We start from the raw sequence: 17,956 nt of genomic DNA, 5'->3' as shown, positions 1-17,956 counted from the left end.
ATTTATCAGGGATATATCCAGACTAATCCTGATCAGAAGGATATCGTATGACGACAATCAATCTGATTACACTGGATATGCTGTAAGCAACTGTAACCATGTCATGTTACAGATACAGCATGTTGCTGGGTCAGTAGACCATTTTGAACATGCAACTTCTTACCATATCCTAATAAATGTAACAGAACCATTGTTATCATTTTACTCATCGTTTCTTCCCTTTTTCTTGACTTGTCACCTCATTCTGACAGCTTGTAGCGCCATATTTTCACCTGGTGGCAGAAAGTGAGAAATTATTTTTCAGGGTACTCAGTGAGGACACCAGTTAATGAACATCCTACAGTGAAACTTCCTGGCAGATTAAAACTGTGTGCCCGACCGAGACTCGAACTCTGGACTAGTGCACACTCCGCTGCAGAGTGAAAATCTCATTCTGGAACATCCAACAATGTTACAGCATTCTGCAAAATAGAGCGCCCCCACTGCAGCACCTGGAACACAGTCAGTTTTATTATAAGCACTTGGAAGGTCTAGGATCAACATCTTGTTATGAAAGCAGGGTGCTACTCAGACAATTTGACCCTCAGTAAATTCTTGAAGAGATACCATGCTCGTTCTATTTTGGCTACTTAGCAGGGGTTTCTATCAACAGTTTGTATTTATTGCAGCATAATACTTTCGGTGACTTCTGTCAGTATCTTGTACAAGATGCAGTGTATGCCATGTCCTTCTGACCATTGAAACCAGCGTGAACAGACCTATTATTCTACCCAAGTTTTGACAGTAAGTGAACCATATTTCAATGTATATTTTGGATAAATGATTTATGAAGTTTTGGATGGCAGTGGTATTCATTAACACGTTCGCTGCGGTCGCCAGTGCGAGCCGCTAACGCGCGAGTCGGACGCTTGTAAGCGCACGTGCGCTGAGAGCTGAAATCATAGCCCTGCGAAACCTGTAAGTTTGTGGCGAATAAACTAGATGCCGCCAGCTGATTCGTTTGGAGTTCGTACGCTGGCTACCAGAGGCGCAGCGTTCCACTCAGTCAAAACAGTTCGGGGCTAGCTGCCAGGAGCGCTGCAATCACTTCTCTTTGCAGCCGCACGGCCTTCTATGATTTTTATTTCGAGGAAATAACTTTACATAGTTACCGACTTAGCTCGCCACTGTATCTTTTCATAATTCTTATGGATGAATAAAACTTTGTTCTGCAAGGGAAGTCAGCAGTTTCAAGTTATAATAAGATACTGCTGGAATTTATATTTCGTAATCCATACCTGGCTGAATACAAATTATGAACACGCCTAAATTTTGATCGCAAGACTAATGTCTAGTTTTGCGACAAATTCATGTTGTGCACGAACGTAATATTGGCAACGAATATAACGTCTGCGGAAGAGGTGCTAGATATAGAAATACAAGTACACTTTAGCTGCATGCCGATCATGTGATAAATGCTGCCTGCTGTCTGTCGCTTATAAGCGTTACATGCATTTATTGCAAACAATTCTAACAAAGCCCCTTATTTATTTATTGTATTGCTAACTGGACAGAAAATGCAATTCACACAAGTGACAAATCCACTCCATTGAAAAAGAATTAGTCGGAAAACACCAAAAGATTTATAAAACGAAGAAAAAGAAACAGGACTCGCCTGCAATGTGGTGCTATGGAAACCCAATCACAAATATATACATATTATAAAAATGACTGTATGTGTATGTATGTGTGTTCCACATCTCCTCCTACTGGACCGATTTCAACGAAACGTGGTACACATATTCCTATTATCGGAAAACTATCACTGTAGGGGTAAGAACCACATACGACACATACGTCAGGAGATATGACGTCATGAACAATGTAATTCGTCAAAAACGGCCGCATCATGTGACGATATTCCACATCTGCTCCTAAACTAGTACACCGATTTCAATCAAATTTGGTACAAATCTTCTCTAAGGTAATGAATCATTTGCTATGGTAGCAAAAACTACTTACGATATATAGTTCAGGAGATATGACGTCATAAACAATTCTGTTCTTGAATAACCGCAACATCAGGTTTGTGATTTCTATTTATTATGTCATTACTACTAAAGCTATTCGCGAAGAATTTTGCAGAGGATATGCATATATACCACTAAATGTAGCTTTGAAATTATATCATAGTATGACACGTAGTACAGGAGATATGACGTCAAAACTATGAAACGCACGAAAATCCGTCCCACTATGCATGTGGTTGTAATGTATTACGTCTGTAATACCAACTCCATTCGCACCTCATTTTGCAGTTTCCTAATATTCTTCCCGGGGAACATGGAAAATTATATTCTTGTGGGACACATAGTACAGGAAATATTATGTCATGAAGATTGACCTGTGTGAAAACGGAACTGAGATGAATGGAAAATAGATAGCGATAGAACAGGAGGCGATGGACAGAGAGAGAAGAAGGAGATGGACTAAAATAAGACAGGAATGAATACACACCCGGGCAACGCCGGGCACTGCAGCTAGTAACAAATAAGTTTTCAAGGTGTAGAGGTGATGTTTTTATAGCAAACCACAAATAAGTCCACATACGGTACTGTACAGAAACATCATATTCTGAGCAACCAATGTAACTATATTTACATGGCTATCAAATAAAACAAACACTTTACAAATCAAACACAAACAGATCTTCCTCTGTAGATACGACGTCCCATTACATTATGGATGTGTAATTGTGCAGCAGTTCAAACAGAATCCAGGTTGGTTTGGACACGTTATACACACGTATGGTGTATCCGTACGCTTGTCCCGTGCCGCGCACGTTTTACATCGCTTCCGCATAACTTGCTTCGTCCCTTCCGTTGCGTCCCGCTTTTGCACATGTGTGTCTTTACATTTGTTACGCACACCTTTTGTAACGTCCATTGGTGGAAGTAGTCCCTTTATTATTTGTATTCTATAATCATACAAAGTCATATTATGCCCTGAGTATTTATTATATAGGTAATGTGCATTGAACATTAGCATGTCAACTACATGGAAGAATAGTTTCTTTGGCCAGCGGATTGTCTTTCGTTCACATAAATAATAAGACAACATCTGGTCCTGCCTATCGGTCCCAGACATACAACTATTATATCTGATAATTGGCAGTGGTTTCGCGACTATTTGCTGGCGTGCATTCTGCACACGTTCCATTGTATTGGGGTATTCTGTGGAAATATAGGAGACCTCTCGTCTATCCTTCCATTTGCCGATCATTACCCCGTCCGAATATCGTGCTATGGTGTCCCCTTTCCCCAGCTTGGCGCATACCACGTCTTTAGGGGTATTTTTCCTATTTACCCTTAGTGTCCCGGTGCAATGTGTTTTTGCATTCAACAGGGTTTTAGCTAAGGCAAAGCTGTTGTAAAAATTGTCCATGTAAATGTGATGGCCAACATTCACCTTCTCTTCTAACAAATGCAATACTATCTTTTCAGCATGCCCTTTTCCCCCCATATCACCACGCATCCCCGTGTACACAGCGCATTTATTGATGAAGCCGTCTGGGTTATTTAGCATGTACAATTTGATGCCATACTTATTTCTTTTGTTTTTTATGTATTGTCTAAATGACAATCGTCCCCTCCAAAGAATCATTGATTCATCTAAAGAGAGATCCCTACCTGGATAATACACATTACACATTTTGTTGTTGAAATAATTCAATATAGGGCGTATCTTATACAGTCGATCATTTGGTTTCGGTTCGCCTGACTCTGGATTTTTAGCAAAATGCAATGCGCGTAAGATAAGCAAATATCTGTCTCTGCTCATACTCATCGTTATTCCTTTATTTTCGAACAGCGGATCCCTCTTCCAGTAGTCTTGTAGTCGGGCACATTTGACATTACCCATATGTAATGAAATCCCCAGGAAGACAAGTATTTCTTCTATACTTACGGGTTTCCAATTACTAATTCTAGAGCCCTCTTGTGTATTTGCGCTCGCAAATATATTCCGTGCGTTATCATTTGTTTCGTCAACTATGAGCTGCAGTATGTCATCTGTAACCAGTAGCCTAAAGAAATCCATTGGCGTATTGCCAGCAGGCTTCATCAGCAAACATTCTGCTTTCGTAAACGGGTGATACTGCATCCCATGTGGTTCTTCATGCCACGTAATACCTGGTTTGCTTACCTCTGCGAGCGCTGGTTCTTTATCGTCGGCGATTTCCTCATCATCGTCGCCCGTATCGTCCGATTCCGAACTGTCACGAAACATACTGGACAGTTCTGCTTCCACACTGTCATCACTGTGGTCTGTTTCTGCAGTCTCCAAATGCCAGTCACCCTCATCTGGTTCGTCCTCTCTGAACTCTACATCACTATCTTCTAACACACGTAGTAACTCATGGTCAGTATATTGGTCACTCTTCCTACACTTTTTCGCGTTCGAAGGCCCCGGTGTCGGTTCATTCGCCGCCATTGCAAACAATGCACAACACAGACGACAAAAAACGAAAACACACAACTGCAGACAGGAACACGTTACGTGATATGTCGTTGGTTACTTAAACTAACACGAGTGCACAGCCGAACAAACTAAACTGAGAACTCTGCTAGTGAACGCGCCGCTTATATGCGTCAGCCGCAGCGAACATGTTGACGGCGTAGCGTAATGGTCAAGCGCATTGCTCACGAAACAGTCGACCTGGAATCAATCCCAGGTGCTTCCTAATTTTTTTCAATTGTTTTCATTCTTATTTTCCTTGGTTTCGTCAGATTTTGCAACTATTTACCGTAGAATTTAAATACATTCAAGTAGTATATTTATATAACTAGGCGAAAGTTTCAATGAAAATAAAGATTTTAAAGATTCTTGTGATTACGTGCGCTACTTTTTATTCATTACGACAGTAGAAGTTTTGCCATTTTTATGGTGACATATCATAGAAACATGTGAAACATATATGTTTCACTCTAGGCACATTTTATGAAGGCATTGTTTGAGCAGTTACATTTCTCTGCAACATGCTTCATTGGAAAGCACACTTAATTCAAGTTTTAAAACTAAGGTGTTTCCTCTAATAGTTTGGATGCAAACCAAGCGTACTAGATCATAGGGGTGTCCACAAGAGCACTGAATTGATGCAGCACGGTCGAATGTATTTTAATTGCATCTTCTCTTGATGATACCTCTCGCTGTTGTTGGAGTTATTCAGGGGCACTTTGTAATATTTTAATTAGATTTTTGACTTGACGATAGAAATATACATCTACCGTAAATAACCGAACACTCTGAAGATACGAAGTAAAATAAAAATGAGAAAAAAAAAATCAGGACGGACCTGGGATTGATCCCAAGTCGCCTGTTTCGTGAGCAATGCGCTTGACCATTACTCTACGCCAATAACGACGAACAGAGCGCTAAATAGGGTATAGCCTCCTATAGTGCTATCGGAACAACTTTCGAGAGCATGTTCTCCTTTCCTATGGCCAACTCAGGCGAAATATTTCGGGCACGTTATGTGGAGTCCCACCTCTTTCTAGAAACAATTCGGACGAAATCGGCGTGTCCCAGTTGGCGACCTCCCCTAGTGAGAACTCAGCTAGCGAGCGCACCGCTTATAAGTGTTACCCGCACTGGCTTGCTGATCGCGGCAACGCTTATGAGCGTCAGCCGCTCTGGCGTGTTGATCGCGGAAACGCTTATGAGCGTCAGCCGCTCTGGCGTGTTGATCGCAGAAACGCTTATAAGCGTCAGCCGCAGCGAACGTGTTAACATAACATGATAGAAATTGGTGATACAACTTCATGACGGACTGGATGATGCTGCTGATGATGATTATGATGATAGCAGGGGACATAGTCTTATCACCATGATTCCTGATTTTATGGTAGGGGAAACTCTTCCAAATGGAGAAATGCACAACCCAAGCAATGTGTGCACAAGGCAATACAATATTGCTTTGCAGGTTCCTGGCCTGTGACTTAGGGGTAATGTGCTGGGTAGGAATTGAGACATTGAACAAGGAATCAGGTGTACATTTCCCTCAAGGTATTTTAGATGAGATTCAACAGTGATGAAACAAAATTTTGACACTATGAAAATATTCAGAAGAACATAACTTTTGTGCTTGTTGTTGATGTCTCTGAGATAAAAGCTTACATTGATAAAATTTCCTTACTAGGGGAACCAGATGTAATACTTTTCATGGTACTGTAAGAAACTGGTTTTCTTCATAATGACAGATCTCTGGTTTGAGACTCGAGATAACAAAGGAAGGTATACAGTAGAGGTAACAGATACAGTGTCAAAACTTTTAACAAATGTAGTGTAAACCATCAGCAGTGTTACTGTCCAGGCTGTAATATTTTTGTTGATAATATACTTGTTCACTTTCACCATCACAGCATGAATAGCTTACAGATGCACCTGTCACGAAAATTGTTGTGGGGTAACGATAAGGATATGACACACACTAGTACCCAGTATCTATACAATGCTTACATGAAGATGTCTAAAATACTTTATAAGTAATTAACATCAAAATTGATTTCTCATTGAAGTTTTCCAGAAATTCTGTTCCTCGTCCTTGATTGTTAATCAAAGTCTGGCATACCATACAAATTATAATTGTAACTTTTATTTCCAGTGCTTTGAGAATCATAGAAAAGTATTTATTTGAAACGTGACTTGGATAATTCTTCGATTTTCTTCATTATCAATATTCAGTTACTTCACTTCAATGTGTGTGAAAACACATGCTGTAACTAGTTCAGTTAAAAAAACTTGTTAAATTCTGGAATCTGACATACAGCATGATACCAGTTATGTAAAAAAATCGTATGATGCCAGTTACAGCTTAAAAACACTCGAAATTTGCCAGTTACCATACTAAACAAAACTATACATCTAACACAAAAAAAGTCAAGAGTTACAATCAGAACAGAAGGAAATTACTGGAGCATGCTTGCCCACAGTATTTTGTAATCTTTCATATGCAACATGCTGCACATACTGGGGACCTGAAAGGCATCACACATTTCTGTTCTGTGAGAAAGGGTTTAATTGCAGATGTAATCATGGGACCCAGATACTACGGGGGTTGCTCATGCATCAGCTGTTATCACTGGCACTCAGTATGATGTCTCCTGCACTGTGGCTAATGGGTTATGTGGCCATTTATACAAGTGTCTTTCTGTCAATGGTGTTCTACAATGCGAGGTGACCACATGCTGGAAAGAGGTAAAAGTTTTTTTTAAAAAAAAGATCGCTGCAAATGTACTGGAAAAATTACACTCACTTCCAACTTTCCAGGCAATATTTCCATTTGCTTAAGGCTCCATATAAGTTGCAGTACCAAAAACACAGTCTTGGATTGAAACCATCTGTAAGTGTAACATTCAAATTCATTCATCAGTATGCAAATTTTTTTACCTTAAATGATGTGATATTGATACTTGTTCATGAACAGTTTTTATCTAGATGATAGACAACCATAGTAGATACCCAATAAAAATATTGGACCTTTCACTAGTTCTTGACTCAATGGGAATCAAACAAAAAAAAATTCTGTTTTACTAGGTGAAAGAGATTTCTCATTTCCAAAAGTGGAAGTGTTTCCAAAACAAAGATAAGGCACTTCCGGAGCTGTTATGATGGAAGAGGGCATTAAAAATTATTTCTCATTATTACTTTTAATTAAATCTGAAATACCTTGAACATAAGAATTCTGAATTAAACATCTAACAAACATTTTTTGATACATTTAATAAACTGGTGTAGACTATTAACTTCTGGCGCCATATTTTAAAAATATTGTAATACTCCAAAGTGAATTATTTTAATTCTCATCTAAAAACTCCCAATTCAAATCAGTGACTCAGATTAATCGTTATTGAATCTCCTATGGTTATTTTCTTTTTAAACCAATTTTACTTCATCAGTTCTTTCCTTCTGGTAGAATATTTTAATTTTAAATTAGTAACTGTTATTGAAAATGTAATTTCTTATGCATTATTGTGACATGTGGCCTATAGTCCTGAATTTATGGACACTTAAATATTGTTCCCATTTTGTATATTTATCACTCTACTCCTCACTCTTCAGGTTGATTCATAGTACTGGTGGGAGCTGTGGCACATCATGTGAAGAAACTTGTCACCATGGACGGGTCCTGGATGACTTGGAGATAGACAGAGAGAAGTCACCACGCGAGTTTGGTAGACATAAAGAAGGGATTATGGATAAGGAATGCTCAGTTGCCACCATATATGACTGCAGTATGAGGGAAAAGGAATTTCATGTATATAGCTGTAACTTCTGTCTACAGAGCTTTCCTTCAAAATACAGACTCATAATGCATGTGTTTATGCACATTGATGGCATGCAGCCGCCTTTGTATGTTTGTAAGTGGTGTGGTGAGGTATTTCACAGTAATGTAAGCTTGAAAAAACATTTGAGAATGAGTGAGAATTATAAAGACTTAACTGCTGCCAATCATGAAAAATATGGCTTTAGTGATAAGCATCAAAGCGGTATCTTCTCAGATAGAGTGTCAGAAGTTCCTGTCACAGAACACAATGAGCTATCTTCATATAAGGAAACTTGGAAAGCTTCAAACAGGTCCTCTAATGACATATGTAACACACATATGACACATGATATGGAGACAACAAATCATTATGGAAATTTATCTACAGCTGTTAATGTCGGTGCCCAGGCTGTTCTGCTTACTGCGAGCAGACCCCACAAATGCGGTATTTGTGGTAAGTCTTTTCCTATGTCAGGTAGGCTCAAGAGACATGAATTAATTCACACTGGAAAGAAACCTCACAAATGCGATATTTGTGACAAATCGTTTGCCCGGTCATCTAGTCTCAAGACACACAAATTAATCCACAATGGAAAGAAACCTCACAAATGCGATATTTGTGACAAATCTTTTGTCCTGTCATCTAGTCTCAAGAGACACAAATTAATCCACACTGGAAAGAAACCTCACAAATGCGATATTTGTGACAAATCGTTTGTCCTGTCACTTACTCTGAAGACACACAAATTAATCCACACTGGAAAGAAACCTCACAAATCTGAGATTTGTGGCAAATCTTTTGCTGTGCCAGGTAGTCTCAAGAGACACGAATTAATCCACACTGGAAAGAAACGTCACAAATGTGAGATTTGTGGGAAATCTTTTGCCATGTCAGACAATTTCAAGAGACATGAATTAATTCACACTGGAAAGAAAATGCACAAATGTGATATTTGTGGCAAATCGTTTGCCCTGTCATTTAGTCTGAAGACACACAAATTAATCCACACTGGAAAGAAACCTCACAAATGTGAGATTTGTGACAAATCGTTTGCCGTCTCACGTCGTCTCAAGAAACACAGTTTAATCCACACTGGAGAGAAACCTCACAAATGTGAGATTTGTGGGAAATCTTTTACTATGTCAGACAATCTCAAGAGACATGAATTAATTCACACTGGAAGGAAACTGCACAAATGTGATATTTGTGGCAAATCTTGTACTGTGCCAAGTAGTCTCAAGACACATGAATTAATCCACACTAGAATGAAACCGCACAAATTTGATATTTGTGGCAAATCTTTTGCTGTTTAGATGGTCTCAAGAGACACAAATTAATCCACACTGGCAAATGTGATATTTGTGACAAATCGTTTGCCCTGTCAGGTAGTCTGAAGACACATGAATTAATTCACACTGGAAAGAAACCGAACAAATGCGATATTTGTGGCAAATCCATTGCTCTGTTAGGTAATCTCAAGAGACACATTGATTCACACAGGAATGAAACGTCAGAGATGTGATATTTGTGCTCTATCGTTTGCCTAGTCAGCCTATCTCAAGGCAGATACATTAATTCACACTAGAATGAAACCTCACAAATGTTATATCTGTGGCAGAAGTTTCAGTCAATTGGGTACTCTCAAGACTCGTGCATTACTTCACATCAGAAAGCAAGTGCAGGTTAGTGTTAGTTTAAACAAACGGATTTCTCTGGTTGCTGCTCTCAAGGCCTATAAAATAATGGATGTAGCAGGGAGACAATAAATTGTAATGACTGTGAAATAACATTAAAATGTGGTAGAATTCTGAAAAACTGTGCAACAATGTGAACTACAGTGTGGTAGCAGATAATGTTACAATATGAAAATCCATATCTGTAGCTTAAGATGTCAAGAAATTGTATTACTGTATACTCCAGAAATATGAATCAAATGTGTTTTTGTCATTAACACTGCTTTTTTTCCTATCGATTTTGAGACAAGAAGATTGTGAATTGTGATATACACTCCTGGAAATTGAAATAAGAACACCGTGAATTCATTGTCCCAGGAAGGGGAAACTTTATTGACACATTCCTGGGGTCAGATACATCACATGATCACATTGACAGAACCACAGGCACATAGACACAGGCAACAGAGCATGCACAATGTCGGCACTAGTACAGTGTATATCCACCTTTCGCAGCAATGCAGGCTGCTATTCTCCCATGGAGACGATCGTAGAGATGCTGGATGTAGTCCTGTGGAACGGCTTGCCATGCCATTTCCACCTGGCGCCTCAGTTGGACCAGCGTTCGTGCTGGACGTGCAGACCGCGTGAGTCGACGCTTCATCCAGTCCCAAACATGCTCAATGGGGGACAGATCCGGAGATCTTGCTGGCCAGGGTAGTTGACTTACACCTTCTAGAGCACATTGGGTGGCACGGGATACATGCGGACGTGCATTGTCCTGTTGGAACAGCAAGTTCCCTTGCCGGTCTAGGAATGGTAGAACGATGGGTTCGATGACGGTTTGGATGTACCGTGCACTATTCAGTGTCCCCTCGACGGTCCCCAGTGGTGTACGGCCAGTGTAGGAGATCGGTCCCCACACCATGATGCCGGGTGTTGGCCCTGTGTGCCTCGGTCGTATGCAGTCCTGATTGTGGCGCTCACCTGCACGGCGCCAAACATGCATACGACCATCATTGGCACCAATGCAGAAGCGACTCTCATCGCTGAAGACGACACGTCTCCATTCGTCCCTCCATTCACGCCTGTCGCGACACCACTGGAGGCGGGCTGCACGATGTTGGGGCGTGAGCGGAAGACGGCCTAACGGTGTGCGGGACCGTAGCCCAGCTTCATGGAGACGGTTGCCCCAGGAGCAACAGTGTCCCTAATTTTCTGGGACGTGGCGGTGCGGTCCCCTACGGCACTGCGTAGGATCTTACGGTCTTGGCATGCATCCGTGCGTCGCTGCGGTCCGGTCCCAGGTCGACGGGCACGTGCACCTTCCGCCGACCACTGGCGACAACATCGATGTACTGTGGAGACCTCACGCCCCACGTGTTGAGCAATTCGGCGGTACGTCCACCCGGCCTCCTGCATGCCCACTATATGCCCTCGCTGAAAGTCCGTCAACTGCACATACGGTTCACGTCCATGCTGTTGCGGCATGCTACCAGTGTTAAAGACTGCGATGGAGCTCCGTATGCCACGGCAAACTGGCTGACACTGACGGCGGCGGTGCACAAATGCTGCGCAGCTAGCACCATTCGACGGCCAACACCGCGGTTTCTGGTGTGTCTGCTGTGCCGTGCGTGTGATCATTGCTTGTACAGCCCTCTCGCAGTGTCCGGAGCAAGTATGGTGGGTCTGACACACCGGTGTCAATGTGTTCTTTTTTCCATTTCCAGGAGTGTATTCTTCACCTCTGTCAGTAATCCTGTGTACCATGCAATTTTCAGTATAAGGCCAGGGAAATGTGATGAGTTCAGCTTATTATTCCAAACATAGTCATCATGTGGTTCTTGTAACTTTGCATTTTAGGAAGTGACAGAAAAAATATATTCATGTCACTTCACTCAGGCTTGTAAATGAGGAACTTGATTATGGCAATTATTTTACTCTGGAATGTTTTTCAGGAGATTTGCTGTGTGTGTCATTAATAGTGTGTACATTCATTTTCTGTTAGTATTAATCCTGCACCAGTAAACATAACAAATACATCAACCTGCTTAATAGCATGTTTGTCCCCCTTTGGAAAACAATGCAATAACAATTCAACATGATATAGACTTGACAAGCCGTTTACACATTTTTGAAAGTATGTTGCACCAAATGGCTATACAGTTGCATTTCACAGGTTCCCATCAGGTAAGTGGTGCGGCCGTGACATCAGTGTCAACTACCATGCTATTCAGACCACTGTGGAGTGATTCTGGATATATCACGTGGACAGTTATCCTTCTGAAAAATGCCTCCCTTGCCCACTGCAGTTGGAATTGAAAATTTTGGTGGATCAGTATGGGAACATACAGTGACATGGAACACCACATTCAACAATTTGTAGTGAATTGTGTGTTCCAAAACGTGTATGGCTACTCCAGCATTGTTTTCTGTCATCAGATATTCCACATATTGCCACGTGCCCAACTTTACAGAGCAGGCAAGGCTCTGACATCCATGATTTGTGATGTATAGATGTACTAAATATTTTCTTAAGGTTATGGATTTATCATCTTTCAGCTACTTTCCACAGATGTCTACAACAGTACCACAGAAACAGCCAACTAGCTTCACCACATTTGAGGCACAAGTTCCCAACTGCAGTGCCACAACAACATGCCCTTTGCTAAAGTAACTTATGTCATTGGATTTACACATTCGCAACACATCTCATTGGTAGAATAATTCCTTGTTAATCTCGGTTCTGCTTATATACTTGTATCCTGCTTACTGCATCATGTGCTTAGAACATGTGGCATTCAGTGTCCTGATGGGCAGTGTTCATGACATTTTTGCTCATCAGTGCATCTTCATGTAAGTGGGTCAGATGCGAAAATGTGTAATCTAACATATCCAACTTACTTGGTTGCCGTTTACACCAGTGCACAGAAGCTATTTTTTTTGGAAACATTTTGGTGTTTCACAAAGCTGTGTGCATGACTCTTAATTATCTGTTCAGCATTTAATACTGCATAAGTTCTATGCAAAATGAAATAGGTAAACAAACATTATGTGTTAAAGTTCGATTCCAGTTATTTGTATACACAAGGACAACACTTGGTAGAGCTCAGAACATGAGTACTAAATATTAGTTGTGTTATGCAAGGGTCACTACAAAAGAAATGCACACTATTTTTTTTAAATCCATCTTTTATTCTACATGTTTGAAAGTTTTACAGTGTGTAGATACATCCTTTAGGAATAATATTTTCATTTCTCCACATAATTTCCATCCCTCTTAACTGCCTTACGCCATCTTGGAACCCGCTTGGTAAAATTCTGGACCAACCTGTTGGAGCCATGGTTTGGCAGCATGCACAAGGGAGTCATCATCGTCAAACCTTGTTCCACAAAGAGAGTCTTTTAGTTTCCCAAAGAGATGATAGTCACATGGAGCCAGGTCAGGACTGTAAGGCAGGTGTTTCAGTGTTGTCCATCTGAGTTTTGTGATCGCTTCCTTGGTTTTTTGACTGATATATGGCCATGCATTGTCATGCAACAGCAAAACATCCTGCTTTTGCTGATGTGGTCGAACATGACTCAGTCAAGCTTGAAGTTTCTTCAGTGTCATCAGATATGCATCAGAACTTATGGTGGTTCCACTTGGCATGATGTCCACAAGCAAGAGCCCTTTGGTAATAAGAAACATCGTAGTCATAACTTTTTCAGCAGACGGTGTGGTTTTGAATTTTTTGGGTGAATTTACGTGATGCCATTCCATTAATTGTCTTTTCGTCTCTGGTGAAAAATGATGGAGCCATGTTTCATCATCTCTCACAATTCTTCCAAGAAATTCATCTCCACCATTCTTGTACTGTTCCAAAAGTTCGCTGCATACCGTTTTTCTCATTTCTTTGTGAGCCTCTGTCAACATCCTGGGAACCCACCAGGCACACACCTTTTTTAACGCCAACACTTTCAGTATTCTGCAAACACTTCCTTCCCCTATCCCAACATAGCGTGACAATGTGTTCACTGTGATGCGTCTGTCAGCAGTCATCAGTTTGTTAACTCTCTGCACATTGTCTGGAGTGTGTGCAGTACGATGTGTGCTGCTGCGAGGACAATCCTCTGTATTGCTGTGCCCGCTTTCATCACATAACCTGCTTGCCCACCGACTAACTGTACTGCAATCGACAACCTCTTGTGGATGTTTCCCACTGTCTCGTTTTCACAGCACAGGAGTTCTATGACAGCACTTTGCTTCTGACGAAAGTCAAGTGTAGCAGCCATCTTGAAGACATTCTGTGATGGCGCCATTCACGGGAACAGGTTGAAATAAGTTTGAAAACAAGCAGGTAGAATGTATCTACACACTGTAAAACTTTCACACATGCAGAATGAAAACTGTATTTTTACAAAAGTAGTGTGCATTTCTTTTGGAGTGACCCCCGTATTTCAAAGATGTTTCCATTGTGGATATTTTGTTAATTTGTGTAATTAAACGTAACGTTTTGGAAATGTGTACTCATGATTCACTTTTAATTTCAGAATGGTTATTTTTGATCTCCTACCTATTCATTATTGGTGAATGTAGTTTAGTGTGTCCCATCATACAAGTAACAACTGGAGATAGTTATAATTGATTGGCACTGTTCAATTTTGCTACACTTTATCTATGACACTTTGTAGTGATGTGATTACATTTCGTTCCATCTTTTTCATGATAGGACATCCACAACTTCTGTATCGTTTATTCATAATTGACAACATCCACATATATTTGTATTAGGTTTTTTCCAATAAAATGAAAGAAAAAACAGGTTTCTGGACAACAACATTATATTCAGATGAATCTGAAAATATACTGCTAAGTGTGGCGACTATACATATTATGAATCTCTAAGAAAAACACTAAAATTTGCAGTAACATGTTAAAAAGGGTACACAATATGTACTGAGTATCTATATGTATCAGCTAAAGATGGATCATATAGTTTTTCTCTGGTACATGAGATGTAAGCAGAAAATGAACATAATAATCAGTACTTGTGTGGAAAACCACTCAAAGAACTGGGTCTATATAAACACAGTAGATACCCATGAATAAAAGATTGTAATTGCACCTAATAAAATCACAACCTAAGCTAATCATGACAAAATAAACTATTGAACAAGAATTGCCAAGGACAAGTCAATTGTATAATTTGTATCAAGGAGTACACTGAAATCGAGCACATTGTTAAAAAAAAAAAAAACGATGGAGTGTGCTTTAAAACAAGTGACTGGTGTTTCTATCAGAACTGTAACTCTACGGCCACTAACAGACTGAGGGGCATAGTGCCAGAGAAATGGATGGAAGGGCACATCTGATTAGACTGAAAGCTGGTTCCCAAGAGCGAGTTAGATTGATCCCGGCTATGCTCTATAGCCACATGTGACCATTAACAGCTGTCTGATTGGTTGCTGGATGGTTTCCTACAAGTTTCTCCTCGCTAGTGACTTGTCGGAAGTGTCACCCCATCAGCATCCTCACTGTCAGAATGGTATGCAAGTGAACGGAGCATGGGCTGCTGACAATACACAGTGGTAGCTGATACAGAACCAGCCCCTGCCTAGCCACAGCTCTGCAGTGAAACATGTTTCATAAAGCTTTTTCCACTCAGTCCACCATGCACACTTCACTCTCCAGTGTTCTAATAGGGGAAAAAGAGAAATTCCAAAATGTAGTAAAAAATGTGGACAAGAATACAAAACTCAAAAGTATTTAAGAAGTTACAAATAATAGTACAATAAGTTACGAGTTCGAATTGGCTGATTTTTGGTTATTGTAGAAATATATGCAGCCAACTGAAATGATGCATTGATACAGTGGTGTGGTAGTACAGAAGCAACAGGTGTGCAAAACCATGTACTGAGCCAGCAGGGACAGCATGAGGGCTGCCAATATGCATCAGCCAGGCAGTGCCTAGGCTGGTGTAATGGTGATGCCTGTGGGCAGTGATGGAATACTGTGTTCAGGAATGACAACATTGGGGCCACCAAATGTTGTTACCATTTGTGATGGTCTAAACTCGCAGATCATGGAAGACTGTAACACTCCATCAAAGGCTGCATCAGTGAAGGGGTGAGGTATTTTAATACAAAAGGAGGTTTAGCTCAATAATATTGATAACACTCATTACTTTTCCTATCATCTCTGCAGTTTGTAGTATAAAAATTAAAATTGCAAAGTTATTGAAGGATACATTACAAACTGGTTACATATCCATTATAAACTAATCTCATTAAGACAATAGTAACGCTATCATTGTTTTATTAAATCTTAATTCATGTACTTAATTGATACTGACTGTTAAATCCTGTCATTGGTATGGTCCTTAACTAAGTGGCATGTAATGCTCTCCCATGTTACAAAATACGCAAAATGACAAAACTATAGAATGGAAACAAACTAATACATATTAACATCCCATCTCCTAATGCTTAGTCATAAACGAAAGCCGTGATTTAATTGTGCCAGGTTCCAAAATCCACTTAAGTGTAATAATCACCCAACAGTTGCTGCTCGTGCATCAGTGGTTTTGATGAACTGAATAGTTCTCAATATTCTTGATTACATATGATCCATACAACCATTCTGAGGACGATTACAGTGACTGTAAGAGAAATGACACTGGGGCAACCACTCTATGTAGGTATTCTATCTTACACCATTCAGTAATGTGTACAATGCTGTCGTAAATGGTAACTTGTAATTTTCCCTAGCTACTATTCATCTACGTCTACGTCCATACTCCGCAAGCCACCTGACGGTGTGTGGCAGAGGGTACCTTCAGTACCTCTATCGGTTCTCCCTTCTATTCCAGTCTCGTATTGTTCGTGGAAAGAAGGACTGTCGGTATGCCTCTGTGTGGGCTCTAATCTCTCTGGTTTTATCCTCATGGTCTCTTCGCGAGATATACGTAGGAGGGAGCAATATACTGCTTGACTCTTCGGTGAAGGTATGTTCTCGAAACTTCAATAAAAGCCCGTACCGAGCTACTGAGCGTCTCTCCTGCAGAGTCTTCCACTGGAGTTTATCTATCATCTCCGTAACGCTTTCGCGATTACTAAATGATCCTGTAACGCAGCGCGCTGCTCTCCGTTGGATCTTCTCTATCTCTTCTATCAACCCTATCTGGTACGGATCCCACACTGCTGAGCAGTATTCAAGCAGTGGGCGAACAAGCGTACTGTAACCTACTTCCTTTGTTTTCGGATTGCATTTCCTTAGGATTCTTCCAATGAATCTCAGTCTGGCATCTGCTTTACCGACGATCAACATTATATGATCGTTCCATTTTAAATCACTCCTAATGCGTACTCCCAGATAATTTATGGTATTAACTGCTTCCAGTTGCTGACCTGCTATTTTGTAGCTAAATGATAAAGGATCTATCTTTCTGTATATTCGCAGCACATTACACTTGTCTACATTGAGATTCAATTGCCATTCCCTGCACCATGCGTCAATTCGCTGCAGATCCTCCTGCATTTCAATACAATTTTCCATTGTTACAACCTCTCGGTACACCACAGCATCATCTGCAAAAAGCCTCAGTGAACTTCCGATGTCATCCACCAGGTCATTTATGTATATTGTGAATAGCAACGGTCCTATGACACTCCCCTGCGGCACACCTGAAATCACTCTTACTTCGGAAGACTTCTCTCCATTGAGAATAACATGCTGCGTCCTGTTATCTAGGAACTCCTCAATCCAATCACACAATTGGTCTGATAGTCCATATGCTCTTACTTTGTTCATTAAACGACTGTGGGGAACTGTATCGAACGCCTTGCGGAAGTCAAGAAACACGGCATCTACCTGTGAACCCGTGTCTATGGCCCTCTGAGTCTCGTGGACGAATAGCGCGAGCTGGGTTTCACATGACCGTCTTTTTCGAAACCCATGCTGATTCCTACAGAGTAGATTTCTAGTCTCCAGAAAAGTCA

At 40.6% G+C, this 17,956-nt stretch overlaps 1 protein-coding gene across 3 annotated transcripts in view; it reads left to right on the top strand.

Annotated features, from left to right (window-relative positions):
* Positions 1 to 10,254, top strand: part of LOC126442745 (zinc finger protein 93-like) — a 128,086-nt gene extending 117,832 nt beyond the window's left edge. For all 3 annotated transcript variants that reach the window (XM_050090757.1, XM_050090756.1, XM_050090755.1), the window contains one exon: positions 8,098 to 10,254. In XM_050090757.1, coding sequence (XP_049946714.1) covers positions 8,098 to 9,616 — 1,519 coding nt within the window. In that variant the 3' untranslated portion in view covers positions 9,617 to 10,254. The remainder of the gene's footprint in view (positions 1 to 8,097) is intronic.
* The last annotated feature ends 7,702 nt before the right edge of the window (positions 10,255 to 17,956 follow it).

The sequence above is a fragment of the Schistocerca serialis genome, unplaced genomic scaffold (assembly GCF_023864345.2).
Source record: "Schistocerca serialis cubense isolate TAMUIC-IGC-003099 unplaced genomic scaffold, iqSchSeri2.2 HiC_scaffold_1402, whole genome shotgun sequence".
Classification (NCBI taxonomy): Eukaryota; Metazoa; Arthropoda; class Insecta; order Orthoptera; family Acrididae; genus Schistocerca; species Schistocerca serialis.
Note: the sequence above shows the minus strand (reverse complement) of the source record. Positions and strands in the feature narration are given on the sequence as shown.